Below are 12,737 nucleotides of genomic sequence, written 5' to 3'. Positions count from 1 at the left end.
ACCTAGAAAATATTTCACAACTGATTCTACAGTATGAGATAGCTCAGGTCACTATGGAATGAACCATCAATTGATTTCAGAAGACAATCACCCACTGGTGTAATTTCAAACTGGCTTTTCTCAGCTGATATAACAATAAACACCTTCCGAGTTAAGTGCCCAGCTATACCAGATACAGTAATTAAACTTGCCAAAACCAGAGACTCCCTGAGACTGTGTCAGCACTGCAGATGGCAAGCTGTTCCTGAACATGCCTTCAGAAAAGCTGAGGGGAAGTAAGGAGAGAAATGCATTTTAATTTTTATTTTCCAACAACTTTCATTGACAGAATTTTGAATATTGGTAGGAAAAAAAAAATACTGCAGAAGATAAACCAGTTTCATTGCTGTGAGCTGAAATCAATTGATTTTGAAATAGTTCACATTCACAGTCTTCCCAACCAATGAAATACCACGCTAGAAAATTTTACCCCTGCTAAAGAATCTATAAATTACTTCCTCTGAGTTCACAGACCAATTGCATTTTGATGCATTCCATAAAGTATTTCAAAGCATATAGTGAAGTTATGACCTAGAAGCAACCAACTAGTGTGTTTTCAAAGGAGATGAAAATAATTCTTTATTCTCTAAAACTTAGCTCCATGGATGAAAGAAAAGGATAGAGAAAGAGTGTGTGGTTTTAACTAGAAGAAATATAGTTACAACTTTTCAGCCAACATTTTCACTCTTAATATTCACTTTGTTCAAATGAGATTAAAACAAAATAAAAGCCAAACAAAAAAATCGTGGCAAAGTACTTCAGAATGTCTGCAAGCCTGTCATACAGTCTTTGCTTTTTTCTCATAGGGTTCCTCACCTGAAATCCACTTTTAATTATGTTGAATGACCCGTATAAACCAACCTCAAATCTCTTGCATTTTCAACCATCCAGCCTCCCTTCCCTTCCTTATCCACAGTGATACAATTGTACAGCCTGCATCCTCTGCAACTCCCGCAGCACCAGAGATTTTGCTGCAGTCTCTGGCCATTCTGATCCTACCAGATGCAGACTGCAAGCCTACACATTCTCTTAAATAGGACCAGCAGGAAGGTAGAGTCAGCATTCCTACTCACCACACACACAGAATGATGCCAAGTCTTTTTAAGTCGGTCAAAACATCTCTGTGGCTATGAGGGCTGGTGCCTCTCCCTGGTCCTTTCTGCAGGGACAGATGGGACACACTGTGCTGGCTGCTGAAAGCCCTGAGCTTCCTGGCTCACCAGATCTACATGAAAGGATTCCTTCAGCTCATACCTCACATTTCTGGCAAGTGCTGGGCTTACCTTGCACGTGCCACAGAGGGTGTATGAACAGACAATCCTATAAACTCTGGATTTATTTTTGGAAGGAATGAGGCCTGGGGCATGGTTTCAGCAGTAAAGCAACTCACACAGTTGGCACGTGGTTGCTGTCCTCCTCAAGAAACCTCCAGTCCCTTCCACATTCACACAGGGAATACAAGTCACAGATGCAAGAAAGGAGGCAGTGGTGGCCACCTCTGGAAATAAAGCAGTGGGAAAGGGTGCATGTGACCAGCCAAATAATTAATCCTGCCCTCAATTTGTTTCCGCTTTGTTCCCTGATGAGAAACCTCAGCCCTGGCAGCCACTGTTCCTAGACAGCTTCACAGGCTGCAAACCCCTCACCTCGTGCAAGGATGGACTGCAGCAATATTTGAGCTGCAGATTTAAGGGAAGTCCTCCCTTTCTAGTTCATGAAGTGCATGAACATCTGATTAATTCAGTATGTGCTGAAGCACATTACAACTACAAAAGCAAACTGGAAGGGTGGATGCTGTTTGTCCTGCTCTACCACTTTCTTAGCCTGTTCAATTTACAGATCTAACTTATTTTTCATGTCGTACAAAGAAAGACACTTCTCTATCATCACAGCAAAGATTCTGGTGCCTCCTGACTTAAGCAGGCTATTATTAACTCACTAGAGCAAAGGAAACTTTTTATCACAAAGGAATTTTTGACATAGCTGGCCTCAGACAACTCTTTGAATATATATTTAAAAAAAAACCAAGAAAGCCTTTGCCCATATTAATTATGGCAGATCAATAATATTGCTCTGAATAGCATGAGTGAGAAGGAAGAGCAACAGAACACACTATTGGGCACATGAAATAGGAGACAGCACCAGATCACTGCTAAGGATGATGAAATTTCACAGAACATGTGTTTAGACAGAGTATCTGGGAAAACAACTTTATTTTTATAATCAAAACTACTGAAACAAGGAAAGAGGCCCATCTCCAAACACACAACCAAAGACCCACTGAAACAGATCTGGAAGTTTGGATTCTCCCTGCCTGTACACATGTGCACACCCATGTGCCAGTATTTGTTAGGCACAGCAGGGGAAGCAAACGTTTTGTTCAGCTCTAGAGTGATCAGACTTCTTGAGCAACTAGAACAGACTGGAGAAAGTAGGATGAGCTGGCATAAAAGCAAGCCAAAACAAGAATTTGCTATAGTTCACCTACTGCCAAATTACAAAGACTTAAGCATTTTTAACTACAGCTCATAAAAAAGAGCTACTGGATTCAGTTACACTTGCAGTGTCTGTCAAGACAAAGCAGCAGCTCTCCTCACAGCCAGCTCAGCCTGCAGCTGCTCAGGGCTGACTACAGCCCCACCTCGGGGTACAAGAACCCTGACAGCATTCAGGAGACATCCGTGTACCTCAACTCTTACCAGAAGATAAAGTTCTCCACTAAAACTATTCAAGTACTTTGTGCTTTCTGTACTAGAATAAGTGCAAAGAAGAAACTTAACTGGGTTTGTTAAGGAAATGTGAAAGCAGCTAATTACTGTCTGAAATAATATACAATGTTTATTTAGGCACTTTTAAAAATTTCCACCCTGTTTTTGAGGGTTGTTTGAGCTTTCTATGCTTTCAGAGGCTCTTCTATGTTAAATACCACAAGTCTAAATAATTACTCAGAAACTAAATATATTATTTTTAGAAATAAAGTACCCTCTTTTTTTTTTTTTTTTTTGTTTGTTGGGTTTTTTTGATTTTGTGTTGGTTTTGGGTTTTTTTTCTCAGAGCAGGGGAAACAACTAATTAAATAATATTGACAGACCACAACATGATTTCACATGGAAAATGTTTTCTATTTATGGTAATTTCTTCCAGCATACTAAAACCAGTGCTGAGTGGTATGTGGCACAAAGGCCTGTCTGAGCTGTACTGCACTAATACCTGGGACAGGCTCCTCCCTGGCCTGCTGGGAGAAGAGTGAAGACAATCATCCTGGAGAAACAAAAGACACCAGCAGGGAGGTGGAGGTCCTGGCAAAGCCAAGAAACACAGCAGAAATATTGGCTTTCAGAGATGCAGTTCTTCAAATGATAAAGCGAGGGTGCAGTCAGAGAAGACAAGTTCCTATTCTGTCCTCCCACCCATTGTGCTGCTATTTCTCCTCCACCTGCAGTTGTCCATTTGCCCTCTGGGAAACTGACTGAGCTCCCTAAACCAGCAAATTACCCTCAGGGAAAAAAATAAAAGTAGGCAACTTTAGTATCAGAATGAACAGATTCTGATGTAAACTGGACAGAAAGCTAAAGCACAAGAAAGAATCACATGGCCATGATCAGGGTGGGAAGAAGGGAAGTAGGACATCCCCTTTGGAAGCAGAAAGATACTGGGTTAGCAGAAGAGCTGAGCTGATCTAAGCATATTGCCAAGGTACATCAAAATAATCCCCAAAAGCACACAGGCTCTAGGCACCCAGGGAAAGACTACAGATCTATCACACAAAAAGACTTATTTTTTTCAATGCACACACATCCTGATATTCAGGAAGGAAAGGAAGTTGAGAATGTATTTCTTTATTTCTCAGAGAGCTGCCAGTGAAGCAAGACCATATTGCCTAAGGTCACATTTTGGAGGGGCAGATACCCTGTGTTTAAGAATACCATTCTCATCTGGCACTCAAGAATTGTTCTAATTCATGGTATAATTAACATTCAACTCCTAATACATTAATTACCAAAGATTTTTCTTGTCCTACATGCAAGACCTTTATATTTGCCAGAAAACTCCCAAAAACTCAGTAATGACACCCAAGAGGATAGTCAAAATGATTAACCTTATCTCAGTTGTGCTAATTTTTCTACATTCTCTTTGCAGAGAGAAAAGAGCTGTTCTGAAACCCCCTTGGTCTCCACTGAGCAAGCCTGGGGACTTTGCCTAATTAGCTCCAGTGAATAATCCTGCCCCCCTCTGCAAAGTCTACCTGTATTCTGCAGCTTGCCCATGACCAGAAAACATCCTTCTACAGCCTGAGAGCAGGATTTCTCTGAAGGCAGAAAAGCTTTGGTCTTGCACATTTTCTACATCAGGAAGAAAGCACAGCCCAAAGTTTAGTGCACCATGCTGTCCAGCAGAGTGCTGTGATTATACCAGTACCAAATATTTCTCTTGAGGGCCAGGAAGCACCAAGCACAACCAGAGGATACATTCATTCACACAAGGACTCGTTTGTTAGCAGCCCTCACCTGTAACACAAGCTGGCAGCCCAAACCAGGACAAGGGTGATGAGAGGTTTCTGCCCTCTTTCCCTATATAAGCAGCATAAAAGGCTACGTTGTTTCACTAAAGCATTTGAAACAATTACAGAGAAATTAATGTTGAAGAGTCACAGAGTTGCACATGGAGCAGTAAAATAAAATTTATACTGAAAACGGCATGCAGACAAACCGTGGGTTTTCTACAGCTGAAAATTAAACAATCATTTTTCTCCATAAGACTTTTATAAAAGAATCCAAGACTAAGAACAATTGCTTAATGAGGCAAAGGCATAAATCCTCACCAAGAGCATTTCTGAAGTTGCACAAATTAGAAGGGCGAAGGTTATTTAAGTGGTTATTTCTGTTTTTCAATGCCTCTGGCTGCAAAGCCAGCTGATGCCAGTTTAAGAGGTAAAAGTCCATCCCAACCTCCACATCTGTGCTTAGTGGCCCTGGCTGGGGCCAGGTGAGCGCTCACAGGGCTGTCCCCAGGGCCACAGCAAAGCCAGGAGCACCCTCAGCAGCAGCAGCGGGGTCAGCAGTGGAGCCTGTGAAAGCAGGACTGAGCCTCTTCCAAGCAGCTCTGCAGCCAGAGCCACTGCCACACCAGACAATGCCCCATTCCTAGACAGTTCTCTGGGATATTTGTCAGCTAAGGTACCAGGGATTTATTATTCTTTCCCTAATGCAAGGTTACTACCGTGAGCAGGAGTTCCTGCAACATGAATCTCTCTCAAACTCTTCATCCAGAAGATCATCTTCAGCCACATAACTGTTCTAATGCCTTCAGATGCAGTTTTATTAAACTTTCTGTTTAACAGGTTTCTGCAAACTACAGACAATAATGCAGCCAGGGAACACAGGTGAAACTGGTAAGATTTTGACATTTAAAACATCATTAACTGCACCTACTCTTGCAGATTAACTGATTTTTATAATTGAAGAGAAAGCTAATTAACAATTCTGTAATTACACAACTGGTATTTTTAGGCTCTAATCATGTGTCACTTAAGCACATGCATAATTTAACCTATCCAGGTGACTGAAGTTATGCCTAAAGACTTGCATGGCCTGCAGCAGCACCAGGGACAGGCTTTGAAAGGAAACTGTTTTACTAACTAGAATCCTGCATTACACTAAAAGCACAAAGCCAATCTACATGCAATTTTAGCAATGCTGTACAGCAGCATGCCTGTCTTTGAACCTGTCCACATGGCTGCTGTGCTGAGCTCTGGCACATACATTAGTAGAATGCAGCTTTGGTTTCTCCTAACTCAAAGAAACAGGTTCAGCTTCCTGAGAAAGTCAAACAAGAATGGGAACAGCACTAAAAAGCAAATATGCTGCATGCTAAGAACACTGAGGAAAAAAAATCCCAGCAATATTCTGTTACATGAGACAAGTTACCAGCAGTGAATCACTTGCCAACAGAAAAAACCTAATGGGAGGGATCAAACTCATCTTTGTGCAGCTCAGTTCTGAGACAGACTGGAGAACAGCACATCTGGTAAAAACAAGTGATCTTGAATCTGTTAGCACACATTCAGAAAAGCAGGTCAAGAAAAACATCCTCTGTGAAGAAGAATTTAGATACAGGAGTATTCAAGAATAGTCACCATGTGCTTGCAGTACAATTAGACAAGGCTACAAAGCAATTTGGTTTATACTTTGAAAGGCCATGGAACCTGACTTGTGTTGGCACAGCTCCATCCATGCCTGTGAGAGCCAGAAAACATTCATGGTCCATGGGTGATGCACAGAGTAACTGAATACTTCCTAATGCAATAGCACAAACCAAACCTCGGGCACCTTGGAGCAAGCTTCCAATCCAGCTTCACAGCTCCTGTCAAGTCCAGGGTGCCACAATCCCATTTTCCTAAGCCTCTGCACATGATCCCAACCTATCTCATACCAGCACCAGCATTTATGCAGTCACGTGGAAGCTGGTTCAGGGAAATGACCAACAAAATAATCCCCCCACCCCAAAAAAAAAAAACAGGAGGTGAAGGGAAGTTTACTCAATTCAGAACCCCAGTGACTGAGCACAAGGAAGCACAAAGGGACAGCTGAAAGGGAGACAGCCAGGTTTTTATAGGAGTTTTGAGTGGATTACAACACACCTTTAAGAAGAGCTTTCGGAACAGCTAGCAAAGGGCTTGAACAGCAACCCTTAACCTGAGGTAATTACCCTGCAACACATCTCAAGCACTCCAGGTCAGTCAGAAAAGTTATTGTCAATAAAATGAGTAAGAGTGGGAAGGACTGGACTGCTAAATAACACTACCTCTAGGAGAGCACAACCCTAGAAATTTTTAAGCAGTACGTGCTTGTGAAATTAAGTTCTCCTAACAAAGCATCCGGAAATCCATTTGCAGAAGGCATAAATGTAGATTTATTTAATAAACTTAAACTTTTAGAGCCAAGTTTTTCAAGTCCATGTCTCACAAAAACTGCAGCATTAGACAAAAAATTAGCAGACATTTGGATAAGAACCATAAGCCAAGGATACCTTGCAAAATTCAACCCAGCATAAGTCAGGGGACTAGGACTACAAAGTGAAAATTCTTAACAGAGGTGACAAGAATCAAGTAGATAAGGTAAAGAAAATAAGTAGAGGTAAGTGGAAACAAAGCAGGGAAGAAAAGCTGGGATTCAATTACAAAAACCATTGTGCTACCACCGACTAAGCTGTAACAGACACTTTCCCAGGCTTTGAGGATTACAGAGTTATGGTGAAAGGCTGAACACCTAGATGAATCTCATTTAGAGTTGTAACTGAGAAAGTATTTTCGAGCAAGAATGATTTAGTGTAACATAGCAAAAATATACTTCATCAATCAACCAAAAGGTTGTCAGTAAAAAAATCAAACCAAAAAATTAAAATCAGCAAACCAGAACTTAATCTCAATATGCCAATTCTCAAAATTACAACTTCTTTCCATTTTTATTTTTTTTCCTTACATCTGCTCAGTATAGCAGTAAACAATTAAAGGCAGAATCCAATAGCACTGGGAGTCATCCAGACCAGGCTTTGGGAATCATGACAAAGAAACAAAAAGCTTGACCAGGCTGTTACAGATCTTGAAAAAGAGGTCCAATGCTCTCCAAATCAAAAAGAGGCCTCAAATTCTTGCTATTGAATTACTATCAGTAAGTGTACACTTTGGTAAGACTCACATGTGTATAATTTTCACAAACCATAAGCACACAACTGCACTCATTGAAACTGTGTATTGGCCTGGTGCATGCTCATTGCAAAACACATGATGTGCATTTAAACAAAATAAGCACTTGGTGTTGGACTGTATATGATGTAAATTAGGGCTCTCCACAGACAGGCTGAAGTCCCATAAAAGCTTCACAGAGGATTTACAATAGCTGTTTCTGGAGTTGGATGACCTAAAAACATCAGTTGTCCAACTACATGCAGCAGTGTACTACCTGGATTACTGATTCAGCCTCTACAATTCTGATTTTGCAGCTGTAGAAAAATCAACAGATATGTTATCACACAAATCTTATTCCATTCTTTTTGAGCTGAGAACAAATGAAACATTGACGTATATTAACTCAGCAATTGCACATTTGCAATACAAAGTGTTCCAACATTTCAGAAAATGTGACAACAAATGCATGAACTAGCTTAAGTTAGAATGAGTTTGTACAAATCTTCAGGGAAAAAAAAACTTATACTGCTCTAAATAATATAAAGATTAAATAAACTAACTGTAATGCAACTCTTAGCATTTACAAAACACGTAAATCCCCATAATTAAGGTTCTATCCAAGCCTACCATTTCAGTAGCATTGGAACTTTGCTTTAGTTTAGGGGGCAAAAAACGCGTAAGTTAAAAAATCAAGCTTTAATGTGCTGTCAGTTTGATACCATACTTTAAGTTCTCCTTGGCAATCAATCACATCTATCTTACAGACTAATCCTGCAACATCCTTATACCATATGCTGTCAAACCACTTGCCACAGTTAAATATTCTGCCCTTCCATAAAGCAGCTTTTCAGAACTAGCAGCACCACGATTAGCAATACAGTTATTTTATTCCCTGTATTCCGGACACACTTCACCCAATTTTTGGGAAGGAAAAAAAAAGTCATATACAGTTTCTCTCTTGTTTTTTTGCATTTCATTGTCCCATCAGAAGCTCACTGGCATTTCCTTCTTGGAAAGACCACAGGAGTAAGAACTGTCCTCTGCTCACCTAACAGCAGTTAGACCTGCGTGGTCCTTTCTTCTGTGCAGAAGTTATAATAGCTGGGGAGAAAAAAACCAAACTCAGGTTGTTCTGTGGGTCCAGCACACCTGGCAGTAAAAGTGGCTCACATTCTACATGCTAAGCAAAATACAAGTGTAAAGGCTGAAATACACTCACCACTCATCAAGAAAACTAGAGCTCCTTCCATCAGTGAACAGCTGTGATGGAGATTGCTCTTGGAATCCCCACTGCTGCTCAGGTCCCACCCAGTTAAGGTGCAGCTGGTCGGCTGCTACCAAAAAGACAAATCCCCTCCTGCACATCCTCCCTGCCCTCCTGCACAGCAGCAGGGATGCCCAGCTAATCCTGTGCTGAGCCAGGACTGGGAGCAAAGCTGGCCAACACTAAGGTTTTGGGAGTTTACTTTTTCTGTTCTTTTGTTAGATTAGTTTTCTATTACTTAAAACACAAAAACACCCATCATTTAAGCATGAGAAAAGCCAAGCTTCTCATAATAAAAATAACAGAAACCAAAGACTAGGTAGACCACTTTCAGTGCTGGCTGTATCACGATATATGACACCATCACCTGAACGTTCTCATTATGTGAGGAAAGCAAAGGGATTAAATTAAAAAAAAAAAAAAGACAATAACAAGACTGCAGAGACTACAATAGAGGAAAGAGGGCTTCAGGCCAGAGAATACAAAGAAAGTGTGCAACAAAAGTTCAAGTTTACCACAGGTCAAGTGGACTATTTCTTGTAGAACCAATGAAGCACAGATTCACTCGTCAGGGGCCACCGCTATTTGTCAGTATCAGAGCTAAAAAGTGATGACATAGCTATAATAATTATGTAAGTATCTTGCCCAAATACACAGAGAGAATGAGATTATTCAGTAATTTATCTGATGAAAAGTCAGCTGCTGAAATTTCAACCACTAAAGGTAAAATGCACCAAGACAGAATTACTTAGAGACACAAGAAACATCATCTCAGAACCAAAACTTCATTTCTGAAAAACACACACACTGATTTTACTATCAGTCTGCCCTTAAAAAAGTGGGGAAAATAAACAGAACTAATGTTGTTTATTTCAGGAAATAAACGGGCATGTAAATATCACAGCCAACATAGACACTGCTGAAAGAAACTTGGAATTCCAAAAGAAAGAAATATCGGTTAAAAAAACAGACATGTTTTTCAGGTTAAATATTTTGGCATGAGAAGTACCATTTCATATTGTCTTGGTATTTCAAAACCTTACAACATAGAAATTCATTCTCAAGTCTTTCAAGACTGAAAAATTCTATCAAGTATCTCTCTTCACACACGATTTTTGACAAGTCCTCTTAAAGATTTATTTGCAACATTTCTGATGTCAAAGCACAAACCAGTATAGCTGAACTCTATGGTGTCAGAGTCAGTTATTGAAGTTCAAAAAATACTGTTCTGTTCAGAAACAGCTCATCTGTCATGACTGTCCAGGAGGATTGAATGGTTAACAGAAATGCACCTCCTGAATGGGCCGTGAAACAGAAGCATGAAAAATTTGGGTGTTGGTCCAACATTTCCAGGAAAGGGAAGCACAGCAAGTGGCAAAGATAACGATGAGAAAAAGAAAGGACTTTGGATGCTGCAGTCTATCACCAGCAGAGCGGGAAAGCTGGGCTGATGGGGCAAGACAAAATGGTAATGCAGCAAGACTAGTTAGGCAAAGCCTCAAGGGACAAGAAAATAAATGAAAGTTTAAAACACAATGAAGTAACTCTCTCCAAGATAATCCACGTGGGGAGATAGATGATCTGATAAAGATAGTGTGAGATAACTGTCACTGCAAGGTGATGTTTCAAGGTGCCTTTGTATGACAAGTGAACATTACCCTTCCACTGCTGAGCTCAAGCAAGCAAAAAAGTATCAAAGTACAACATCAGGAAACTAAAGTACAAACAGTCCAAATTCAGCCTAAAATGCTCCACATGTACAAAGGTTTCCCCCATCCTGCCTTGAAATAGCAAAGTCAAGAATGGCCTCCTACCAGAAGGTATGAAGGATGATCTAGCAGACACTTATCTCACCCACACAGACACATTTTTAAAAAAAGACTGAACAGCCGGAATTGCCACATTGAACAACTCACTCCTTAGAATGATTCCTGATTTAATATTGGACACCATCCAGCAATTATTCAAAGTTGCTAAATAGTCATGGAGCAGCAGGGAAATTTTTAGCAAAATGAGCTCGCATAAAATGTCCTATATTCATCTCAACCAAAAGACCTGTTTAACAGAGGTTTCAAAACATTTGATAAACACACAGCAAATATAAAACACTGCAAACACACTATACTGCCAGAAAGGCTGTTGAGTCTCAGATTTACAGAACTATGATGGTTAAAACCAATCTATGTTTCTAGGCTACGTCAGCACCAAGAAAACCACCCACCAGAGCTAAATTTAAAAAATTAAATAAAAGAACCCAAATCCCACACTCCTCAAAACTAAACCCAATACCAAACCACTTCAGGTGAGAAGAGCAAGTACCACGCAAGTGGCAGATGCCAAGCACTCAAGTCAGAATGCAAGGTTGTATTTTCAGCTTATTCCTAGAGGAGTGCTGGATTTGCAGTTTCTAGAACAACACAGCCCACATTTCCACACTGCTCACAGATGTACTCAGAAATCAAAGATTCATGGGCACCAATTCCCGTGTTTTTTAAGAAAACACCGTGAAATAAATCAAAGCATTTTACTAGAAGTTCAAACAGACTGTAGAAATCCATATATTCCGACTTTACACTTATACTTGCAAAATTACTTGAAAGCACTTGATGCGATAAGTCACCCTAAATTCTTTAAATAGTAAGGAATAAACTTATCCGGATGAAGAACCGTTTAACGGTCAGAATATAGAGCCGGATTTGAAACAGTGTTTTCTTTGCGGACACTCATACAAGTCTAGGTATACATATGCTCCCTCATGCACAACACGTTGAAACTGCAAAAATCGCATAGGTGTCAAGACCAGAAGGGAAGAACTGCTGCAGCCTTGAGCACTACGCCGTGCGAATTGCGGTTTCAGAGCGCACCGCCGCGCCGCACGAGCAGCACTCGCGGGGAGCCGTGTGTCCGCGGGGCGCGGAGGGGCCGCGCAGAGCGCGCCCGGCGGCGCGGGGCACTCCCGGCCGGCAGCTCGGAGCGGCCCGGAGCGAGCGGCGCCGGCAGCGCGGAGCCCGGGCCGCGGCGGGAGGCGGCCCCGGCGGCGCGGGGCACTCCCGGCCGGCAGCTCGGGGCGGCCCGGAGCGAGCGGCGCCGGCAGCGCGGAGCCCGGGCCGCGGCGGGAGGCGGCCCCGAGGCGCGGGGCACTCCCGGCCGGCAGCTCGGGGCGGCCCGGGGCGAGCGGCGCCGGCAGCGCGGAGCCCGGGCCGCGGCGGGAGGCGGCCCCGAGGCGCGGGCGGCCGGGACCCGCGGCGGCCGGCTGGGACAGGTCTGATCCCGCGGCCCCGTCCCTGCCCCCTCCCCGCCGGGCGCGCCCGGCCCCGCCACCCCCGCGCCCCGCGGCTCTCACCATTCTCCTCAGGGCCGGGCTGGGTCTCGGCGCCGACTCTGGTTCTCCTCCCGCCGGGCAGCTCCTGCTCGTGGTTCGGCGTCGGCGGTGGCGGGGCCTGTCTCCATCTATCGGGGCTGGGCTCGGCGGCAGCGGAGGGCTGGGTGGGGAGCGGCCGGGCGAGGACGACGCTCCGGGGACGAAGGGAGGCGCGGGACGCGGAGGACGGCGCTGGTTCGGCTCCGCACCGGGACTCAGGGCTGGCGGCGGTCTCGGCCCGGCGCCTCTTTCTCATAATTGTGCGACTCGGCCGGCGGAGGAGCCGCGGCGCTGCCGCGTCAGCGCGCACCGCCCCCGGACGAGGGGAGGGGAGGGGGCGGCCGGGGCGGGGCTGCCGCCCGGCTCCCCTCGGGGCGGGCCCTGAG

At 43.4% G+C, this 12,737-nt stretch overlaps 1 protein-coding gene across 2 annotated transcripts in view; it reads right to left on the bottom strand.

Moving 5' to 3' along the window:
* Positions 1 to 12,442, bottom strand: part of TRPM7 (transient receptor potential cation channel subfamily M member 7) — a 52,214-nt gene extending 39,772 nt beyond the window's left edge. For both annotated transcript variants that reach the window (XM_021537529.3, XM_021537530.3), the window contains exon 1: positions 12,334 to 12,442. In XM_021537529.3, coding sequence (XP_021393204.1) covers positions 12,334 to 12,336 — 3 coding nt within the window. In that variant the 5' untranslated portion in view covers positions 12,337 to 12,442. The remainder of the gene's footprint in view (positions 1 to 12,333) is intronic.
* Between the last annotated feature and the right edge of the window lie 295 nt (positions 12,443 to 12,737).

Source organism: Lonchura striata, chromosome 11 (assembly GCF_046129695.1).
Source record: "Lonchura striata isolate bLonStr1 chromosome 11, bLonStr1.mat, whole genome shotgun sequence".
In the NCBI taxonomy this organism is placed as follows: domain Eukaryota; kingdom Metazoa; phylum Chordata; class Aves; order Passeriformes; family Estrildidae; genus Lonchura; species Lonchura striata.
This window is presented reverse-complemented; position numbering and strand designations above follow the sequence as displayed.